Source organism: Tachysurus vachellii, chromosome 12 (genome assembly GCF_030014155.1).
Source record: "Tachysurus vachellii isolate PV-2020 chromosome 12, HZAU_Pvac_v1, whole genome shotgun sequence".
NCBI lineage: Eukaryota > Metazoa > Chordata > Actinopteri > Siluriformes > Bagridae > Tachysurus > Tachysurus vachellii.
In genome coordinates, this window is record NC_083471.1 from 7979067 (window position 1) to 8002813 (window position 23747).

The window sequence follows — 23747 nt, forward strand, 5'->3', positions numbered from 1 at the left end:
AGTGAATGAGAGTGTGTATGTGCCCTGCGATGGGTTGGCACTCCGTCCAGGGTCTATCCTGCCTTGATGCCCGATGACGCCTGAGATAGGCCCAGGCTCCCCGTGACCCGAGGTAGTTCGGATATATATATATATATATATATATATATATATATATATATATATATATATATATATATATATATATATATATATAAGTATTATTATTATTATTTTTATTTATTTATTTATTTATTTATTAAACAGATGCAGATTATGTATGAATTGTCCCTCAGGTTGTAATGGAATGAGTGTGACTGTCTAGTTCACTAAAATCTATTAGCTTTTAAAAATAAAAAAAATCTTTTGCAATTATATTTATTTTATTGTTACGGCAGACCTGTACGGTACTTTTTTAACAGTGACATATAGTGTTAAATTCAGCGGAGCTCAGCTACCAGTAGGTCTTCCTGGACTTATAAAGATATAAACTTCTGAAATTCCCTCTCGAATGCTTCTAATATATATATATTTAAAGGCATTGTCTAGGGATAATGGTAACTGATAATGGATAGATAATGTAAATAATAGAGGTGAAAAGGTCACAACCATTAAATGTGACATGACAAACAGGACATTATTTTAATATGTAATTTAATGTAATATGAGTTAATTAGTTAATTATCTAGGAGGAAAAATTCCCATGCTACTGGATATTAAAAATAAAAAAACATTCTTTCTTTGAATGTATACTGTATGTAAGGTGCTGACTTTTTAAAAAAAAATTTTTAGATGTTACATAATTACAAGAGAGGTGATTTCTAGTCAACTATATTAAATATCTTCTGTTTACATAGAAAATTCTGAAACAATAATATCAAAAGTATTTTTTTCTTTTAAACTTTTTCTTTTCAGGTCCAGGTGAAGATCATGTTAGTCTATGCTTTAGGGTCCGTTGTCTCTATTGAGGAAATAAATACTTTTGTGCTGGAAAACAAAATATGTTTATTTTGTTATTGTATTTCAGTGTGGATTTCACATATACAGTATGTATTATAATTGAGTCTACATTTAACTAAATATATTTGGAGTTCATAATTTACTTATTGCATCAAGTCTATGATCTGTACAATGAACAGTGAGTTATAGGTATAAAAAAATACACCCAGCTTTAGTTTGATTTTTGGGACAAAATAGTACAGTTCTCAGTAATACACCAAATACTTACTCGGCAATACTGTATTAGGTATATTTAAGGCTGAATTTTAAGTAGAGTCTTACAGTCTGTAAATAAAACTCATGATGGAACCAGAGATCAGGGAACTGCTGCTGTGTGTGTGTGTATGTGTGTATGTACATAAGTGTGTGTGAGTGTGTGTATGTATATGAGTGTGTGTATGTATGTATATATAAGAGTGTGTGTGTGTGTGTGTATATGAGTGTGCAGACGCCCTTATCCAGAGCGACGTACATAAGTGCTTAAATCTCTATCATTGGATACATTAATATCCATAATATCCAATAACTGGTTCACTAGGTTACATACTTAAGATACCATGAGTTTAAAACATTGTTCAAGTTGCAATGAAAGTGTCAAAGCTTTTTTTTTGTGTGAGTGTACAGTATGTGTGAGTGAGTATATGAGTGTGTGTGTGTGTGTGTGTGAGAGAGAGAGAGAGTGTGTGTATGTGCGTGTGCGTGTGTGTGTGTGTGTGCGTTCCATTTAAGCCTCCGTCGTGACGTCATTTACAAGGGACTCGCTAATATCTTGCTATATTTGTCCGATTAGCCGGTGTCTCCGTTACACGTTAAATTTGACTTTATCCCCCTTATACACTAGGAGACACCGTTAGCTTATGCTAAGTAGTTTTTATGTATCGACACCCGAGTGTAAAATATGCCAGTTCAACAAGAAGCCCGAAGTAAGCCATATTAGCCAGCTGAGCTACCTTATAGCTAAAAACACGATAGCTTGCTAACACCGCTTGCGCTTGTTGCTGCTGTTGTTGCTGCCTACTTTCGAGTCAGGTCCTGTTTTATAGTTTCTTGTGGCCGTAACGTAATCCAGCAATTCGAGACAAAGTTGCTGAGTTGTCAGTTAGTCAAGCTTCATGTGTGTTTAATTGTGTGAACGCTGTGTTAAAACGCTTTAGATACGTGACTAGCTGAAGTGAATCTCTTCTGTGTTAACAGTAACCCCATGTTTGTCCGACCCCTGAGTGCAGTGGGCTCTGCTCCAGCTGCTGCTGCTGTTTGGAGACAGTGGTACTGGAGAAATACATCTCCATTCATCACCACCAGAAACCCCTTCACTTCCCCTAGACCCTTCTGTCCCTTCCCCTGGACTGAGCTGCCCAGCACTGATCACCAAAGACACCTCCATCTTTCAGCTGGTCTGATGAGACACCCAGATTCAGAGCCTCCTGTTAAAAGGAGAAGGAGTTTGGAGTGTGAGCGCACAGGTGAAGATGTGCAGCACAGCTCTAAACGCACAGCTTCACGAGAGAGAAGAGAGTCTGTTCCTCCTGCATGGCTGCACGACGTTCCTGATGTTCTACGTCCTCCAAGGGAAAGTTCTCCAAGCCTCGTTAAATCAGGTGACGACGCAGCACAGCGTCTGCTATAGTCTAATGCACCACTATGCTCTTTGTCGTTAATGTTAATGAATTTTCTTACAGAGTTAAAGAGGCAGTGGGAGGATCTTACCGAAAGCCGTGTAATCAGAAGCGACGGTCCCTTCGATTTCTCCGTGATGTCCTACAATATTCTTTCTCAAGAACTGCTTCTCAGCAATCCATACCTTTATAAACACTGTCACCCTCATGTGTTGGGGTGGCGTCATCGGTTCTCCAAAATCATACAGGAGCTGGAGCAGCACGCTGCAGATGTGAGAAAGTTCCTGAGCTGCACTTTTACATAGAATGATCATGAGCATGAGTTTTTTTATTAACCTCAACTGTGTGTTTTGTGTGGTTAAGCATTTCAAATGCATTTGTCTCCATAGATAATGTGTCTGCAGGAGGTACAAGAGGATCATTATCAGAAGCAGATCAAACCCAGTTTAGAACATTTAGGTACATAATATTTAACCTTTTAATCAATGTGGGTCAGGTGTTTAATGCTGTACTTAATTTAAAGGTGAGGTTAATTTTTTTTTACCCTAATGGTTAAGTGAGTTTGTATGAATCTCTCTCATGTTCACAAAGTTCCGCTTGCAGGCTCTGCGGTGGCTTATAGATATTCTAGTAAATGATTGACAGGATGTGTATCCAAACATTTTCAAAACAGGAAGTCTGTGAGTAGAGGTGTAACTGTGAGCTTGCATTCTTCCCTCTTTCCTTACAGGCTACCACTGTGAGTACAAACGCCGGACTGGTCGCAAGCTGGACGGCTGCATGGTAGCTTTTAAGAAGTCTCGCTTCGCACTCTCCTCGTCTCAACCTGTGGAGTTTTTCCGACATGGAATCCCCATCCTGGACCGGGATAACGTGGGACTGATTGTGGTACTTAAACCCGTCGGCGCATCACAGTCAGAACACAAAGTCTGCGTGGTCACCACTCACCTTCTGTACAACCCGCGTCGTGGTGACATCAAGCTGGCACAGCTGGCACTGCTGCTGGCCGAGACCAATCGCATAGCACGGCAGGAGGACGGCACGACCTGCCCAATACTGCTGTGTGGTGACTTTAACTCGGTGCCTGCAAGTCCTCTCTACACCTTCATCACAGACAGTAAGCTGCAGTATGCAGGCATTCCCATCGGGAAGGTGAGAGCCTTCTCTATACACTATTTTCTCTCTCTCTCTCTCTCTCTCTCTCTTTCTCTCTCTCACACACACTCACACACTTTTCATTTCTACGTCCTGTTGCAGGTATCGGGACAGGAAGAAAGCCCTCGAGGACAGCGAGTCCTCACCTCACCCTTGTGGCCCTCTAGCCTCGGGATCTCCCACATGTGCCAGTATGAAGGCCAAGCTAAGGGTGTGACCTCTCCCTTATTACTGAGGCAGTGCCATTACTTATTCTCTCATCACAATGTACTGCTGTGTTCAGTCCAAAAACCATTGATTTATATTCTTATTCATACGCTTAACTCCTTACAAAAGCTTGTGGGGGAAAAAACATAAATGTACTGATTTTTTTAGCGTGTGTACACAGCATGATGTGGTTGATTTGTGCTAAAGTAATTCTGCTATAATAAACTGGACTTGTTTTATCCACTACAGATCCTGATGTGAAGAAACCAAAAAAAAGGTAAGATACCATATCAATCTGATACTTTAGTGTTTCTAGGGTTGCAAAATTCCGGGAATTTTCAAGGCTGGAAAATTTCCATGGGAATTAACGGGAATATATGGGAATCTCAACAGCATAATTCTGTTTAAAACAACCAGATTTAATGCAATTTAAGTTGAATTTGCACCCTGCATTCCTCGGTCACTTGCACACAGCACACTGCTTACTGGAGGGCCATTGAGGCCAAACCCCCTGCATGTACTTGCATTCTTCCATAACATGCACAGTAACACTTTATTTTAGGGTCATTTAACTAGTTGCTTATTAGCATGAATATTAATAGAATATTGGCTATTTATTAGTACTTATTAAGCATATATTAATGCCTTATTCTGCATGACCTTATTCTACATTGTACCCAATACCTAAACTTAATAACTACCTTACTAACTCTTAATAATCAGTAAATTAGGAGTGTTATCACATGCACAGATAATTTGATGACCCTCCCCCACACACTCACTCCCTGCTGAAATAAAAAAAATCCTCTATAAAATAGTTTTTTACAATTATTAAGTTTATGTTTATTACAAGCGTTTATTATGATTTTGTTACTCAATGAACGAATCAATTAAAGTTCTACTTACAATTATATCAGTCAAGAAATTTGTATTACCTTGCATGCATGTCTACTTATGACCAAACAAAATGTTTATTTATGTTTGTATATAATATAGTTTATATAAATTTCCCTATATTTCTGTAAATTCCCGTAAAGTTTCCAATTTTGAATATTTCCAAAATTCCCCAGATTAAGTTTCCGTGGAAAGTTTCTGGACATTTTCCGGAAACTTTCCGCCCCTTTGCAACCCTAAGTGTTTCACAGCTTTGTTTATCTGAAAGTGTAGCGAATGATTTTCTCTCTTTACCTTTTATCAGCCTGAACAAATCCAGCATTGAACATGTTCTTAAGCTGACCTCGGTGTACTCTCACTACCTGAAAGAGAGCGGCCATCAAGAAATCACCACCTGCCACTCACGCACAGCCATTACTGTCGATTACATCTTCTATTCACCAGCACAGAGGGACGAGTCTGGCTCGATGGGTGAGAGCTCTGTGTGTGTGTGTGTGTGTGTGTGTGTTTGTGTGTATCATTTTTTTCAGTCTTTATTAGAAGACTCAATATTTCATGTTGTGTGACTGTCATATTATTAGTGCAATTAAAAAAATATTTGTTTTAGATGACTTCAGATGATTTTGCAAAATTAGCTAACATTTCAAAAGCGTTTTGCATTACTAACCAAAACCCCAAAGCATTTCCATTTGAAATGTCATCTGGAGCGACCACGAAGAAATGGATACATGCTTTTCCATAGATGTTCCTCACTTGTAGTACTTTTAATAAGCATATTAAAGAGTGTAAAACATTGCACGTTTGCACCGCATGACAGTTCTTAAGGCTGTGGGATAAGTCATTTTTAAGAACCACGTTGTCTGGTAAACTGACCCAACTGCATGTTTTTACATAAATATACCTTTACACGCTGCATGTCACAGCCAGTCTTAACAACTAGAATATAAATATATAGTTACATTTATATTTTAAAACATCTTTATTATTATGACTTCATATTTTTGCTCCAGATATAATAGATTATTTCTTCCGTGGTTGTAAGCTATTGTACCAAAAGCAAGTTAAGTAAACAAACTTCAAATGCTCTGAATTTCTGGACGCCAGTTAAACCACAAAGCTATGTCTTTGTTCCCAGAATGCAGTGCTGCACCACAGCGAGGCCTGCAGCTGTTGTCCAGGCTGGCCCTGGTCAGCGAGGCCGAGCTGAAGGAAGTGAACGGTCTGCCTAATCAGCACCACTCGTCCGATCACCTCCCTCTCGTCGCCCGCTTCCGCCTGCACTCCTGAGCCTCAAGGCTTCACGATGCCGCGTCACAAACGTATGACTGATTTCACCATTTTACACAAAAACCTAAAGGTGGTTGTTCAGTAGTTTCATGTTCAGTGATAATCAGATCTTTGTGAACTTTAGGTGCATCAGTTGTGATGTTGCAGACAGGAGACAAACTACACGAACAGGTTCTACACCAGTCACTTCGTCTCACAGTCAGAACACGACGTGTTTGGAGTTTGTTGCGTTCGCTTCTCATTTTTACCACCGACACTGACGAGTAAGCGATGAGCGACGACTGAAACACGACTCTACTTTTGTTATTACCGGAATTTCTTCTAAATTCTCCCATTTATTAATATCTGATTTTATTAAAGATTACTGATAATTTATTAAACACGAATTATAAGCTGGTTTCTTATCTACATGTGTAATGCATACACTAAAGCTGCAGCTGATACGACGTACTATTAGGGTAAAGACACGTTACGGGTATTTTATTTCTTAAATAAATGAATCCTAGCCAAACGTGAACAGAATAAAAGGGACCCCGCAGCAGGTCATCATCGTATGAGAAACTGTGTTCTTTAAAGTTTCACCTCCTCCGAAGAATAACTTTTGTCTCCTGGCTTTCTTGCCCCAGAACCTGGAAATTAAAGACCAAATGATCTCTAAAAACAGATCTGTTTACCAGATAGTTGTTCTAAATTCCACATGACAGATCTACGGAAAAATTGTAACTGATTTTAAGTTGTATTTTTGAATAAATCATATATCAATTGGAGCCAAGATCTTGGATCTTGACTCAAGTCTATTAAATCCCAGCTTTACCAGTGATGGTAATAGAGCTTCAGGAGATCTGACTAGATCGGTGCTGATTAACTGGTGTGTAATAGATGTCCTTTGTGAAGAACGCGTGAGACTTTTCTACAGGTGTGTATCTGTGATCATAATAAACGATAACTAGAATACAACTTCATCCATTTCATAGAGTAAGAAAATGACAGGATTTAATAGCTATAGATTTTCAATTCATCTTTAAAGACCTGTTCTACACACACCGTTAACATCTCATTTCCATTTTAATGTATTTGTACTATCATGTAGCCCACCAACAATGTAAACGTGTTACATGGAAACAAACAAACAAAACATCAGAGCAATACCAATAAAATGGCATTTTCAGTCTTGTACACAATGTGGAATTAATCATACGAGTGTCTGAGACGTCAGGATGCCGCTTAAAGGATCATACTGCTTTTTAAATGTTTAATCATCTGTTCATCCTTTTGTTCCATATTAATGTTACGGTGCAGCTGGGTTACCTTTTAAATCCCCAGGAATCACTGTGTTTTATTGGTTCTTGTGTGTTGTGAGATTTGATGGGTTCCTTTCCACACGGCTCAGAAACATCAGCAGTTTAAAATGATCAGTTATAAATCTTCATCTTATAAATAGAATTATTTTCCTGGATGCACTTTTTTTAAACCAGACAGGACACAGTTATAGAAGAGTAATAATCCGACCGATGGAAGAGGATGGTTCCTTCTGAGTCTGGTTCCTCTCATGGTTTTTTTTTCACCATCACACGATGGTGTGCTCTTTAGGGAATTGATATATTTCTCTTAAGGTGCTTTGTGACATCTTCTGTTGTTAAAAATGCTATATGAATAAAATGAGCTAAAAAAAAAGTCATTCAGTTTTGTGTTACTAATATATCCACCTGCTATATTGCATCACACCACTAGATTGCAGCATCAGGTTAAACCTGCACCTTAATCCTGTTCCACATAACAGATAATCGTTTATTAAAACAGTTCAGTTTTGACGTTTGGTTGATGTTTGGTCTGTCTGTGGCGCCGTAGTACGTTCTAGCACACATTAATGTTAGGTCTATACAGCCAACAGTTTCACACAGGTGTTCCAGCTGTTATAATGAACTCCACTCTGCTCTTCTGTGAAGGCTTTGCCGCTAGATGTTCTATCCATGACTGTATGGATTTGTGAGATCAGACTCTGATGTTTGGATGTTGAGGAGACTCCAGTTTCAGTTCATAACAAAGATGTTCAGTGTGGTCCAGTCAGAGTCAGGGCTCTGTGTAGGACATGCAAGTTTACTCCAACCTTCACCTCCATGCCATGTCTTCATGGAGCTGCTTTGTGCACAAGAACATTGTCATGATGGGTATGTGGTAGCCTAGTGGTTTAAGGTGTTGGGCTACCAATCAGAAGGTTGTGAGTTTAATCCCAGGTCCACCAAGCTGCCACTGTTGGGCCCCTGAGCAAGGCCCTTAACCCTCAATTACTCAGTTGTGTAAAAAAAAAAAAATAGACAATGAATAAGTCGCTCTGAAATGGGTGTGTGCTAAATGATGTAAATGTAAATGATGGAGCAGGTTTGGAGTTTCATTGAATTAAATTTCTACACAATCACTTTGGTGAAGATTCACACGAGAGTGATGGTCTGGGGTGCACATATTTTTTAATTGTTGGAAAGTAATAATTTGGACATTGTGCTGCCTGGTACATTTTTGTTGTCTTTGTGACACATTTAAACATTTTTACTCTGCAAAACGCTGTAGGTGTAAACGCACGTTGTACAGATCCCACCAACACCCCGACCAATCCTGCTTTTTTTTTATTCCCACTACATTTCCGTATAAAACCCGCCTCCTGTGCTGGGATTGGCTTTCATTTCTACTCCTACTCTAAGTCGCCCTCTGATTAGACAGTTCACCTGCCTGAGGGATGACCAGCGCCGGGCCGACGACACAGTAAGGCGTTTTCTCTCGTGTAGCTGTTTTGCAGCTCAGATCTTTGAGGGCTTTCAGTCTGCAGCTCAGAGGAACCGCTCGTTTCTACAGACTCCTCTCTGGTCCTGTTGTAACCTCTTTTTGTCTGAAGGCTTTCTAAGATCTCGGGCTCCATCCTGAAGCTGACGATAAGGAATTGTTTTGTAAACAGAGGCGCGCGCACCAGAGAGAACGTTAACGTTATTAACGGTATTAACGTTACGGTGCAGCTGTGTTACCTTTTAAACCTCCTGGAATCACTGTGTGTTTTATTATTGGTTCTTGTGGCAGAGGGTAACGTGTGTGTGTGTGTGTGTTGTGCCAAGCTTGGCCTCTAAAAGACAGAGAGAAAGAGAGAGAAGGAGAGAGGTGAAGCTGGAACCAAATTCATTGTGTGTGTAAACGCACTTGGTCAATAAAATTGATTCTGATTCTGATTCTGATTCTTAAGTGAAGTGAAGTAAAGTAAAGAAGTGAAGTGCAGCACCATGTTCAGCTGGCTCGGAACAGATGACAGGAGAAAACGGGATCCTGAGGTGTTTCACACTGTCGGTGAAGGACTCAAGAAGCTTTACAAAACCAAACTGCTGCCTTTAGAGGAACATTATAAATTCCATGAGTTCCACTCTCCAGCTCTGGAGGATGCAGACTTTGACAACAAGCCCATGGTGCTGCTGGTGGGTCAGTACTCCACCGGGAAGACCAGCTTCATACGGTAGGACCCACAGGACACACTGCTGACTCACACCGCTCTATATCTGATGATGATGATGATGATTGTGATGATGACAATAATGATAGTTATTATTACATCGAGGCTCTGCTTCATAGACACATCATGGACAATGTAATGTGGAAATAATAATATTAATAATTGATAATAAAATAAAAATCGATCTATAATTTGTTCATTATATCAATAATTTTACGACAATGACAAAAAACAAACGAGCAGTAACCTCATCTTTTTAAATCGAGGTGGAACCTTGCTGAGATTTACAGAAACGACACAGAATAATATTTAATTTTTTATTGACATTGATAAAAGCAGTTTTTAAATACACAGGTACACAAAGGACTTAATTTATGACCATTCTGGATGAATATATTTTAAAGTCATTATATAATGTGGAGCTTTAAAGCTAGAATGCATGCGAAATAAAAATACCAGCGTTTTAAAAGCTGTTCATAATTCTAATCCCTTTCAATGTGTAGGTGAGTTGAACTGAAACAGCGTCAGAGTTCTGAAAGTGTAGAAATCTACACATGGGAATGTTTAGTGTTGTTTTGTGTATAATTTGGTTCCTATGACATGAACATAGTTACAGAGCTGTAAATTCATCAATGAGGGATTTTCATATGGATGATGAAGATGTGATGTGTGATGAACTCCAGCATGTTTCACATCTTTAAGATTCTACAATGTTTAGACTTCTTATTTTAAAACACTTCAGTCGTGTCGTACTCATGTGTGTCGGTAAGAGTCGACGCTTTCAGTGACCTGCGTTTCACTAAACAGATTAATTTTTCAATATTTTGATCAGTATTTGTTCTTGTTTGCCTGGATGAGTCTGAACTAGAGAATTTATTTTATCTTTTAATTAACAAAGTAGTGATTTATTTCTATTAAATATTTCTATTATGATTTACTTTATTTTCTAAAGTATAATAATGAATAATTTCATTTTTTTTATAAGTAGCTGAAATGGTCAAATCAGCTAAGCACTTGCTGACAAATGTTGTATTTGCCTGCCTGTGTGTGCCTTTGTGTGTTCTTGTGTGCCTGTGTGTGTGCCTGTGTGTGTGTGCCTGTGTGTGTGTGCCTGTGTGTGTGCCTGTGTGTGTGCCTGTGTGTGTGTGCCTGTGTGTGTGTGCCTGTGTGTGTGTGCCTGTGTGTGTGCCTGTGTGTGTGTTCCTGTGTGTGTGTTCCTGTGTGTGTGTTCCTGTGTGTGTGCCTGTGTGTCTGTGCCTGTGTGTGTGTGTGTCCATGTGTGCACCTGTGTGTCTGTGTGTGTGTGTCTGTGGGTGTGCTTGTGTGTCTGTGTATGTGTGTGTCTGTGTATGTGTGTGTGCCTATGTGTGTGTGCCTGTGTATGTGTGTGTGCCTGTGTATGTGTGTGTGCCTGTGTATGTGTGTGTGCCTCTGTATGTGTGTGTGCCTCTGTATGTGTGCCTGCCTGTGTATGTGCGTGCCTGCCTATGCGTGCCTGCCTGTGCGTGCCTGCCTGTGCGTGCCTGCCTGTGTGTGCGCATGCCTATGTGTGCGCGCGCCTGTGTATGTGTGTGTGTGCCTGTGCCTGTGTGTGTGCCTGTGTGTGTGCCTGTGTGTGTGTGCCTGTGTGTGTGTGGGCGCCTGTGTGTGTGTGTGTGCGCCTGTGTGTGTGTGTGTGCGCCTGTGTATGTGTGTGCGCCTGTGTGTGTGTGTGCGCCTGTGCGTGTGTGCGCGTGTGCGCCTGTGCCTGTGTGCGCCTGTGCCTGTGTGCGCCTGTGCCTGTGTGCGCCTGTGCCTGTGTGTGCCTGTGCCTGTGTGTGCCTGTGCCTGTGTGTGTGTGCCTGCCTGTGTCTGTGTGCGCCTGTGTGTGTTTGTGTGTACATGTATGTGTGTGCGTACATGTTTGTGTGTACATGTATGTGTGTGTATGTGTGTGTACATGTTTGTGTGTGTGTGTGCTTTTGTGTGTGTACATGTATGTGTGTGTACGTGTGTGTACATGTTTGTGTGTGTGTGCCTTTGTGTGTGTACATGTTTGTGTGCGCCTGTGTTTGTGTGTGTACGTGTGTCTGTACGTGTGTGTGTGTGTGTGTGTGTGTGCACGCACTTCACTGAGAAGATTCAGCTACATAACTAATGATCCACATACATACTGTACATCTTCAGCAGCCGGTGGTGCAGCAGAGACGCCCTGTCACACAGAGCTCAGAGTCACACTCACACCTCATCGATATTCACAACAACAAACAACTCAGATAGAAAGAGAGGAGAGAGAAGAGCAGAGGAGATGAAAGGAGAGCAAGGCAGAATTCCCCATGTTCCAGTTAAACGGATCGTGTCCTGACCACACATCATTCACGCACTTTAGCAGAAAAGCTGAAAGTGAAAAGTATCTCTAAGCTACAGGAGAAGCTCCACATGACTCTGGCATTCCTATGGTTACACGTCTCTAATAACCTCCAGAATGTCTGGCAGTAAAACTACAGTGACAGTGCAGGCCTCAGGGTAGATCCCCAAAGCCATTACACCACCTTCTGATCTGCTGTAGCTGCTGTTATTGATGAACAAAACACATTACACAGAAAACACAGAAGTTTTCCTCAGGGTGATTTTACACTCTTACTAGGTAATGGGACGTCATGATGAAATACGACTCTGTTACATCATTCTAGAGTTCAGTGAGGTCAGTCTTCAGCTCCACTAAATCACGTTACTCATGAAAACTGTAGATTGTGTAAATAACAGATGACCAACAGTAGGCATGAACAAGATTTCAGTCTCTAAGTCTTAAACGTCTACACTGTCACATGTAATAGCTGGCTAGTTAACTCAGGCTTATTCCTGAGTGTATTAGTGAATACACTATCCATTATCCACTAGGGGGCAGAAACTGGAAACGGAAATAAGTTTCAAATTTTCTGCAGAATGCAGGGAAAAAATTGGAGATCAATGCTGTGTTAAACTGCTGATTCTGTAGCTTTTAGAGGTTAATGTCAGCCAGATAGAGCAGTCAGACACGAGCCAGTCAGAGAGCCGCACTTGTCTCTAAACCTGACACAAATACACCAGAGTAGAAACATTCGTGTGTGTTCTTAAGCCAGGATTCCAGTGATCACACCGATGTATTCAAACACAGGAGAGTCCATTGGTGCTGAGCTAACAGTCTGACATGACGCTTGGTTGCTCTTCAGTGAGGAACAGTGAGGACTGTACCTAAATCCTGTAAACCTTTTTGTTTGTCTCACTGTAGATACCTTCTGGAACAGGATTTTCCAGGCATGAGGATTGGTCCAGAGCCCACCACAGACTCGTTTATTGCTGTGATGCACGGGGACATCGAAGGCCAGATACCAGGAAACGCTCTGGTCGTGGATCCAAAGAAGCCTTTTCGTAAGCTCAATGCTTTTGGGAATGCGTTCCTCAACAGGTCAGTGTGAATAAAATCAATGTTATTACACAACGTTTAGCATAAAAAAGAATGTTTATATACAAAAACTTAGACTTTTGAGTTGTGTGACTTTTGAGGAACCTCCATAGCTCCATTCATCTGCCAAATGACTTGATCCATCAAAAAGTGAGCCAAGTTACAGTTCATGCAGCTTTTGTTTCTTCAGCTCTGGATGATCTCATGGTAGACACCTGACTCAGTTAGAGTCACTTGTTACGCTGCTCTCTTCCTCTTCTGGTTACAGCTCCATGCTCGGTGGTCTTCCAGGGCAACTATAAAGTCTTTCATATGTGTTCTCTCTCACCTTCTACTGCTTTGTCCAGCAATAAGATACACAAAGTGTTAACTGCTGAGAAAGTGGAGAGTGTGTGGAGCAGAGTATTATCTCACAGTGATGAAGAAGATGATGATGATGATGTGACACTTTTAGTGACAAAACAATCTTCTGTTTTTTAAAAGAACATCTCTAAAGATGTGTCTGATTATTTTTGCAGGTGCCGTCGCTCAGTGAGTCGTACTTTCTCTGTCAGTGTTAAGTGTGCCTCAGTGTTTAGTTTGTCGTGCTAAAAAAAAAACCCCAGTCCAACAGAAGACTCAGACAGCATGAAGCTGGATGCATGTGTTCTGAAAAACATGATGAAATTTAACCTCTTGACCTTTTGTATTGCTCTGAAAGCAGCTGGACCGAGTCAGATCGCAAATGATTTAAAGACACTGCATTCACATTCGCACTGAGGTGCAGTGTTTATAAGATGAACTGTTTGAGTCATTAATGTTGTCGCAATGGCTTTCAGTTATATTTATAGACACTTGCACGGTGTCTGACCATGAAAATAGCAACAGGCCTGCTGATGTGATGTAGGCTTCTTCAGCTCTATGAAGACACACAGCAGCCACAGACTTACTAAAGAGCTGTGGGAACACGGAGGAGTTGTAGGGAATATGGCAAGGAGTACGGAGGAGTTGTAGGGAATACGGTGGGAATACAGAGGAGTTGCAGGAAATAAGGTAAATAATACTGTGGAGTTGTAGGGAATAAGGTAAGGAACATGGTGGAGCTGTAGGGAACACGGTGGAGCTGTAGGGAACATGGCGGGGCCTTAGGGAATACGGCGGGGTCGTAGGGAACACGGCGGGGTCGTAGGGAACACGGCGGGGTCGTAGGGAACACGGCGGGGTTGTAGGGAATATGGTCATGAAAACAGAGGATTTTTTGGGAAAGTTAGGAATGTGGTGGAGTTGTAAGGAATATCCTGCAGTTGTACGGAATGCGGTAAGGAATACGGAGGAGTTGTAGGGAATACAGTAAGGAATATGGTGGAGTTGTACCAAATAATGTGGAGTTGTAGGAAATATAATAAGGAATTCGGAGGATTTGTAGGAAATACAGTGGATTTGAAGGAATACGGTAAGGAATATGTTGGAGTTGTAGGGAATACAGTAAGAAATACAGTGGAGTTGTGGATTGGATCATTTGAGGGCCTTGTTTAAAGGTTTTAACTAAATTAGTCTTAACATGAGATTAGCCTGAAAACTACTTTTCATGTGTCACTGTTAGGTTATCTACTCACTCATCTACTACCAAGTCCAGGGAAAGTGAAATATGATTAAAATGGTTATCAGCTTATGTCTTCTTATTGTGTGTGTGTAGGTTTGTGTGTGCGCAGCTCCCCAACCCTGTTCTGGAGAGCATCAGCGTGATCGACACTCCTGGAATCCTGTCTGGAGAAAAACAGAGAATTAGCAGAGGTAACACACTCTCACATTTAAATGCGTCTTTTTTTAACAGGTCAGAAAATGAGGTGGGAAGGTTGGACTTCTCAAAGAAGCACATCTCTTTCTTTCTCTCTTTCTCTCACTCTCTGTATATTTTTTTCTCTAACAATATTTTCTTCTCAGTGAACCACAGTTGTGTTAGCATGTTAGCTAAAACCCACAGACTAAAAGATATTTCACGATTATTATTTCGAACTAACGAAGTAAAAGCTGTTGATTTGACTCGATACGCTCTTTCTCTGTGCGCTGACAGTAAAATAAGGTGCAGTCATGTTGTTTTGCGAGCTGCTGTGAGCACTCCTGTGGGTTTGGAGTGAAGCGTGAGGATTTGATAGTAAAAGCAGACTTCTGTTGCTTCTTCAGAACAGGAAATCATTTCCATTTGCATGAAAAGCTTCTATACCATGACATGAAAAAACCTCCACAGAAGTGTTATTAAGGTCCGTTTGCTGTTCTTCTTTATGGTTTCTCCATACACACACACACACACACACAAACACACACACACACACACACACACACACACACACAATGAGTCTAAACTTTCTCATTTACAGCTGAGTGTGAGGGTCATATTTAGCAGCACCTAATCACACTTGGCTCTTCTGTTCATGTCACTACTCACTGTGAAATATCTCCACATGAGCACCAAAGGGAAGACTTATTCCTTACACGGTAAAGATAAAAGACAGCTGTATGAACTCAGAAGCCTGTCATCAAAAAATGGAGATTTCAGAGTTATTCGTTCAACAACACAGAGGGACGAGTCACACTGACACAATTCCTTTCTCTGCTCTCTGTTGTTTTATGCTCATTGACCTCAATGCATCTTTCAGTATTTTATTTTTGTTTTGTCTTTCCCGCTGTCCACAGAGGCAACAGAAGATGTGTGTGGTTATAGCTGCCTGCGTAAATGTCCATACGGAGGTATTGTAGATCGAGTGTTAACAGCCTCAGCTTATGAACACCAACATGCTGCCTCGTTGTCCCTGACAGGCTACGAAATGACACAGTCTGAAATTAACCCAGAAATCTCTGTCTGCCTCAGTGCCAAGCTTCTTTCTCACTTTTACTTCACATGTTTCTACAGTTTTCGTTATATTCTGGTGAAGGAGAGATTTTAATCATTAAAACAATTAGCAAACATCATGCTTATCTGGGTGACCCCAGAGAGTGGGATTATATACACTAGAGAGTGGGATTATAAATCGTTATAAACAGTGAGAGTGGGATTATAAATCGTTATAAACAGTGAGAGTGGGATTATAAATCGTTATAAACAGTGAGAGTGGGATTATATACACTAGAGAGTGGGATTATAAATCGTTATAAACACTGAGAATGGGATTATAAATGGTTATAAACACTGAGAATGGGATTATAAATGGTTATAAACACTGAGAGTGGGATTATAAATCGTTATAAACAGTGAGAGTGGGATTATAAATCGTTATAAACAGTGAGAGTGGGATTATAAATCGTTATAAACAGTGAGAGTGGGATTATAAATCGTTATAAACACTGAGAGTGGGATTAAAGATGGTTATAAACACTGAGGGTGGGATTATAAATCGTTAGAAACACTGAGAGTGGGATTATAAATCGTTATAAACACTGAGAGTGGGATTATAAATCGTTATAAACACTGAGAGTGGGATTATAAATCGTTATAAACACTGAGAGTGGGATTATAAATCGTTATAAACAGTGAGAGTGGGATTATAAATCATTAGAAACACTGAGAGTGGAATTATAGATCATTTAAAGTGAGAATCATAAAAGCCATAATCATTAAAGAGTTGACGTTTGCTCAGGTACTGTGGTGCGAGACCAGAAAGTGTCAGAAATCTTTACTTAAAGATATTTTGTGGAGAGCATAAAATACAAGCTCTTTTCCTGTTCACTAAATTGCGTGGGCGGGGCTAAATCTACTGCAAACAGCCACTAGAAACATATTGATTTCAATTTAGACCACAGAAGATTTTCACACCCACTACATCTCTCACTCTCTCTCTCACACACACAGACACACACACACACACACACACACACACACACACACATTATTAGTGTTAAACACAGTACTGTAGGCAGTACTGCACTTGATTCCAGTCAGCATGGGATTTTCCTGTGGAAAACATGGATGTTCCTTCCATATTCCACGCCTCTGATTTGATTTATTAACACACTAATCATTCAGCAAAACAATGATGAGAAAACTCTGGCTTTTCTCTGTTCTTTATTTATTTGCATTGCTGATGTATGTGTGTGTGTGTGTGAGAGAGAGAGAGAGAGAGAGAGAGAGAGAGAGAGAGAGAGCTGTAGCGGGTGTGTGAAAATCTTCTGTGGTCAGGATTTTACAGGAGAGACTGGTGCTGAGTCATGCAGCCTGACTTCAGCTCTATACATATAAGACATCAGCAGTATGAACCCTCAGATAAAGGCTTGTACACCACAGACCTTTCAAGATGTTAGGATGGTGTACTTTAGATTTGTTCTTCTATAGTATGGGGTGGGACTAAGATAATAGCTGCAGCTGCTGTAGAAGCTATGAGAAGCTGAAGCTTTTGTCTCCTGGAAGACGTTCCATCATAAAACCCTACAGCCTGAATGCCTTTTAACCAGTCTGTTAGAAGTGCTCCAGCAGCTCTGATGGGATTCACACTCAGACCCATCATACAGGGTCTAATGAGTCCATAACTCTTCCTGCCTTTCAGCTGGCTTACTAGACCAAGTCCATGTTGAAGAATGAAAGCTCTTAGTTATGAAAGTCATGACCCATTGATTTCACACTCTGCTCCTGCGTCTTCTCTTTCAGGCTATGACTTTGCCGCTGTGCTTGAGTGGTTCGCCGAGCGTGTGGACCGCATCATCCTTCTATTCGATGCCCACAAGCTTGACATCTCGGACGAGTTCTCGGAGGTGATAAAGGCCCTAAAGAACCACGAGGACAAGATCCGTGTGGTACTTAACAAGGCGGATCAGATAGAGACTCAGCAGCTGATGCGCGTCTATGGTGCCCTCATGTGGTCGTTGGGGAAGATCGTCAACACGCCCGAGGTGATCCGTGTCTATATCGGCTCCTTCTGGTCACACCCGCTGCTCATCCCTGACAATCGCAAGCTGTTCGAGGCTGAAGAGCAGGACCTGTTCAAGGACATCCAGTCACTGCCACGTAACGCGGCGCTCCGCAAACTCAATGACCTCATCAAGAGGGCCAGACTAGCTAAGGTAAAACTCAGGAAAGCTACTGAACCTTTCCAATTGTTTACTGTAGTTCTGATGACCTAACATTAATTTTGTTTAAAGATGGCTGCCACTGGAGGTGACAGTACTACAGAATGCTCTGTTGAACTGACATGTGGCTGCAGATACTAAGGAATAATCAGAGCAGTACTTTGATTATGGTGAAGCTAAATAAAATGTTGAAACACTCACTGAACATGACCCTGCACCCTGTCAGCATCAGTCACTGAACCCATTCTACTTTATCCATCCTCATTTCTGCACCTGACTGAACCTTGCATGTGTCATTTAATCAGTGCAGTGACTCTGTCTGTTTATACAGCAGAGTGTAGTCTTTATTATAGCTTGGATTTGATGTGCGTGACTGATCTCACTCTCACAGCTAGCTGAAGGCTCCTCGACATCTGATCCGTCCTGTCCACTCTGCATTATTAATGTGGTGAAAGGTGAACAGAGAGCCATTGATTTGTCCTTCATCATACACTACAACTGCTTCTCTGTTCTGTCTGTTGAGGTTTAACAGTCATATGGACGTTAAAGTTAATCTATGCTGGGGTTCTTAAAATTAAAGAGCAATATTATTACACATATTGTGTTTCAGGGTGCTGATGATAAGTGTTTATTTGTTAGTTTTCCATTAAATATGATGAAGTTCCTCAGTGAATAAAATAACAAAAGCTTCATTAGCTCTGTACTAGGATTAAGTCCGGTTCTCTTGAAAGTGAACCTCAAAGTTAACCTTGAGTTTTGAACACAACTTCCCCTGCTGTCATCAGAATATGAGGTCACGTATTTGTTGGCTTGTGGCCAGCGTCTCAACCCGTGGAGGATATATTCAGTATCAGCCTCCACCACAAACTGCTCGGGGTCATATGATGGCTAAACTATAATAGTAATTTATTACAGGAGAAATCTGATTATCAAGCACCAGTGTAACCAATTAGATCTGATAAAAACTTCGCTCTGGTGTACCTGCCTGATTTCTCTGTGTGATTTTCACAGGTCCATGCTTACATCATCAGTTCTCTGAAGAAAGATATGCCTGCAGTCTTTGGGAAAGAAAACAAAAAGAAAGAGCTGATCAACAGCCTGGGAGAGATTTACAGTCGGATCGAGAAAGAGCATCAAATTTCTCCTGGAGATTTCCCCAATCTTAAAAAAATGCAGGTAAACTTACACAACGTTACAAGCAACACTTTGATATATTATCATTTTTAATTTAATCTACAGCACACAGGCCATTAAACACTTAAGACCTTAAGTACTAATTGTGCATTCGAGTCGTGTGGGGAAAGATCAGCCGGAGGGCGTGTCAGCTGGAGGGCGTGTCAGCCAGAGGGCGTGTCAGCCAGAGGGCGTGTCAGCCAGAGGGCGTGTCAGCCAGAGGGCGTGTCAGCCAGAGGGCGTGTCAGCCAGAGGGCGTCAGTTGAGGGGCGTTTCAATTGGAGCATGTCAATTGGGTGTTTGTCAGCCATGTGTCAGACATAGGCGTGTCAGTCGAAGGGCATGTCAGTCAGAGGTCAGTTGGAGGGCGTGTCAGTTGGAGGTCAGATGAAGTGCATGCCAGTTGGAGGGTGTGCCAGTTGTGGGTGTGCCAGTTGGAGGGCGTGCCAGTTGTGGGGCGTGCCAGTTGTGGGGCTTGCCAGTTGGAGGGCGTGCCACCAGTCGTGTCAGTTGGGGTGTCAGTCAGTAAACATGGTGGAATCAGCAGATGCAGTGTCGGCTGTCGACTGTAAATTTCTTGAAGTTTCTTGAAGTCCTCGTCTCAGAAGTTGATTTCAGTTATTTTCAGTTGTTACGTGTTTGTAAAGTACATTTATAAGGCAAGTCACAGAAATATAATCACTTTAGTTCACATTTTAGCACCTGTAGAAGAGAAAAGGTTTGATTACAATGTTATATATAACAAAGCTTACAGAGGCTTAAAAATGTACATAAACATAAAACACGCTAAACACAAATGAGCTATTTGTTCTTCATTTTCTAGAAGTTGAGTTAAAAGTTTGTGTTTTGTTGTATTTTATTGCAATTAAGAGAACCTCCATCTCGCGCTGATCAAAACTTCTTGACTTGTAAATATGAACTTCCCAGAAGCACCTGAACACAGTTAATAAATATTTTTTAGTTTAGTGTGAATTTATTGAGATTAGTGAATAAGTGAATACATTTGATCATCTCTCTTAAACCCGTCGTAAAGGCAAACCTTCAAAATCCCAATAAACTCAATACAACAGTAACCAGCTGTTTATTTTAAGCATTCATTTAGTTTGTTTTTCAGTGAAGTTTTTTCCATTTTTACTTGTTCAGACATATTTCACATGTTAGATGTAAGGTTTCACCACATGACAAAGGTTTTCCCAGACCTCCACACATAACTAGTGTATCACTCTCCTCTGTTCTGAGCATGTCTGCCTTAACACGTCCATCACACCATGACACACAGCTTGAGCACCTTTTACAGTGCACGCCTAAATGCCAGTGATGTAATATCCTGTTTGTATTGATTTTCCGACCAGTTGTAAAACATAAGCTATGTGCAAATGTACATTTGTTGTTCTGTGACCAGGAGCAGCTCCAAGCCCACGACCTGAACAAGTTTCAGCCGCTAAAGCCGAAGCTCCTGGACACAGTGGACGACATGCTGGCACACGACATCGCCCAGCTGATGGTCCTGGTGCGCCAGGAGGAGACACAGCAGCCTGGGAGGGCTGTAAAGGGCGGAGCTTTCGAGGGCACCATGAATGGGCCGTTTGGTCACGGATACGGCGAAGGTGCCGGCGAGGGAATTGACGAGCTCGAGTGGGTGGTGGCACGTGACAAACCTACATACGACGAGATCTTCTACACGCTCTCGCCTATCAACGGCAAGGTGACTGGCGCAAACGCCAAGAAAGAGATGGTGAAGTCAAAACTGCCCAACACCGTCCTGGGAAAGATCTGGAAGCTGGCCGACATTGACAAGGACGGCATGCTGGATGACGAGGAGTTCGCCCTCGCTAACCATCTCATCAAGGTCAAACTGGAAGGGCACGAGCTTCCCAGCGAGCTTCCATCCCATCTGGTGCCTCCTTCCAAGAGAAAAATCCCAGAGTGAAAGACAGCAGGATTTAGGTCATGTTTAGGACACTTCATGTCATGGACACTGTATGAAGTAACAATGAACAGAAATAAAATGTTAATGATTAAAGGACTGCTCTGAATTGTTCCAAGCGCTGTAGATTGATGTTATTCAGATAACTATCTTTTCACCTGTCTGTGGTTTTTGGTTAATTTGTGTGTGTTTAGCGTGTTTTTTTTTTTTTATTTGAGAAAAGAGATCAAAAGTCTCTACACATCACGTCCACTGATACTCAGAGCTAAACAAAACAATCGTTACTACAGATACAGATTAAACTCACTTCATCAGAACATGCCTTTCATTTCCAGCCACTGTCTCAGAGCAATCACGTCTTAACAACAGAAAATACAAATCAGAACGTCTTAGTCTTAATTCTCCTCGTTCTATATATAACCATCGATATGACACTTTTTATAGTGTGTGTGTGTTGTGAAGGTGGCGTGATGTTCAACACAAGCCCTTCCTCTAGCCTGACCAACAGACTGTTACTGATGTATGCTGATGTGTCGTGTTAGAACGTCGGTTATTGTATGGCTGGACCTGTCGTCATAGCAACCGTCTTCTGTACATGTTAATCCCTGTTCATGATCATTTGAGATGTATTTTAAATGGATTCCTGGTTTAAAGGTCACTAACATTTGACTTCATGGTTCTGACAGTTTATGATGAATGTTAATATTTGTGTCATTCCTTTTAATCGAATTGTCCTGTTTTCCTGTGTAGCCTTTAACCTGTAGTGTAATAGATCTGTCGTTGAGTCTGAGGAGTTTATTAACCGCTGAACCTCGGATCGCCGAGTCAGAGAAGAAAAGAGATGTTTAAATAAAGGTGAAGCATGCTAACAATCTCTACATCACTAATACAGGCCTGAATAATAAAATAAAGTGCACCCTCTTTCACGTCTCAACTTTTATTCATCAGAGTTAATAAACTGCTGTGGTTCAGTTGATGCCGTGGTGTGATTTTTTTTTTTGACTCGAATAAGCAACACTGAGGAAAATCCAAGGCTGAACCTGTTCATGAGACAGTGCTTCGTCTGTCCTGAACGTCCTCTAAAGCCTAATCTGTTCTACATACAGTTGATGGTTTACAGCATTTAACCTCTTCATGCAATCACCGGTTTTAGATAAACCTTGAGCTGAAACCTATTGAGGGATTTTAGTGCGACATGAAAGAAAAAACAAGACTAGGATTTGAATATATAGATATATAGATACCAGTTGTTTGACAGCAGATTCATGGATCATTTTTATTGAATTTATTTTTATTGATTAAATTTTATTTGTCACATACACATACATACAGAGTACGACATGCAGTGAAATGCTTTTTTCGACTGTCCGGTATTCAGGCATAGAAAGATGGAATTAAGGATAAAAATAAAACCAAAAGGAGGTAAATAAATAAAAAGTATAAACTATATAAAATATATGAAAATATATGTGAAAGGATATTGGCAGTACAAAATTAAAAAAAGTGTCATAGTGCAAAAAAGAAGGTTGTCCTGAACTAGATCCTGGGTGTTTCCTGGATTAAACTCCGAATGGCCTGTGGTAAGAAGCTTCTCCTCATTCTCTCTGTGTTTGCTTTCAAGGAGCGAAAGCGTTTCCCTGAACACAACAAAGAAAAGAGACCATTGTTGGGATGGCTGAGATCCTTTAAAATCTTCCTGGCCCTGGTCCGGCACCACGTGCTGTAGATGTCCTGCAGGTCAGGGAGCTCGGTGTGGATGGTACGTTCAGCTGACCGCACCACCCTCTGGAGGGCTCACCTGTCCTGCATGGTGCTGTTCCCAAAGCAGGAAGTGATTTTACCTGCCAGGACACTCTCAATGGTACAGGTGTAGAAAGTCTTTAGCACCTGAGAGGGTAGTTTGAAGTCCCTTAAGCGTCTCAGATGGTACAGACGCTGCCCGGTTTCTTCACCAGGGTGTTGATGTGACAGGACCAAGACAGGTCCTGTGTGATGTGAACACCTAGATACCGGAAACAGTCCACTCTCTCCACTGGGGTCCCGTTGATGTTTAGTGGTTGGTATGACCGCTCCTGCTTTGTGCTGAAGTCCACTATCAACTCCTTAGTCTTGCTGACGTTCAGGAGAAGATTGTTCTCCTAGCACCATCTCTCCAGGTTTTTAGTCTCCTGTAGGTACGCCGTCTCGTCGTTGTTGGAGATCAGGCCCACCACGACAGTGTTGTCAGGACTGGTGAGTGCTGCTGTCTGTTACTCACACATCATGATGTTCTCTTGGCATCATTAAAGCCTCATGTACAGGAGTCTTTCAGTAAGGAAAATGACATGATAAAACATCACAATATGAATGAATGTAAACTTTAAATAATATCCTCACAACCCTTTCCCTTCCTTTTCTTTTTTTTCTTGTTTTGTTATCAGCTTGTCATGTCATGACCGTTTCCTGTTTATACTGTAACACAACATGTTCCTCTGTTCACGTGAGCTGTCAGTGTGCTCACATCTGACTGATGTACTAAACCCCAGGATGTGATATGCCCAGGGGTTCAGCCCTTCCGAAAAA

The 23747-nt window shown here is 41.3% G+C and overlaps 2 protein-coding genes across 4 annotated transcripts; both read left to right on the top strand.

Moving 5' to 3' along the window:
- The first annotated feature begins 1708 nt into the window (after positions 1-1708).
- On the top strand, positions 1709-6904 carry angel2 (angel homolog 2 (Drosophila)). Of its 2 annotated transcripts, none has more exons than XM_060883683.1 (10): positions 1709-1901; positions 2173-2576; positions 2658-2866; positions 2984-3053; positions 3325-3746; positions 3852-3960; positions 4206-4233; positions 5155-5321; positions 5986-6169; positions 6262-6904. In XM_060883683.1, exons 1-9 carry the CDS (start codon positions 1852-1854, stop codon positions 6135-6137), a joined length of 1611 nt encoding a protein of 536 aa, XP_060739666.1. In that variant the 5' UTR covers positions 1709-1851; the 3' UTR covers positions 6138-6169; positions 6262-6904. The 2 variants fall into 2 exon arrangements, with proteins under 2 accessions (XP_060739666.1, XP_060739667.1); XM_060883684.1 differs by having other exon boundaries at positions 6285-6904.
- A 2000-nt stretch (positions 6905-8904) lies between these two features.
- ehd3 (EH-domain containing 3) lies at positions 8905-22161 on the top strand. 2 transcript variants are annotated; one of them, XM_060883817.1, is made up of 7 exons: positions 8905-9122; positions 9364-9627; positions 12875-13051; positions 14724-14821; positions 17667-18079; positions 19097-19261; positions 20661-22161. In XM_060883817.1, exons 2-7 carry the CDS (start codon positions 9401-9403, stop codon positions 21186-21188), a joined length of 1608 nt encoding a protein of 535 aa, XP_060739800.1. In that variant the 5' UTR covers positions 8905-9122; positions 9364-9400; the 3' UTR covers positions 21189-22161. The 2 variants fall into 2 exon arrangements, with proteins under 2 accessions (XP_060739800.1, XP_060739799.1); XM_060883816.1 differs by having other exon boundaries at positions 8905-9627.
- Positions 22162-23747: the final 1586 nt, after the last annotated feature.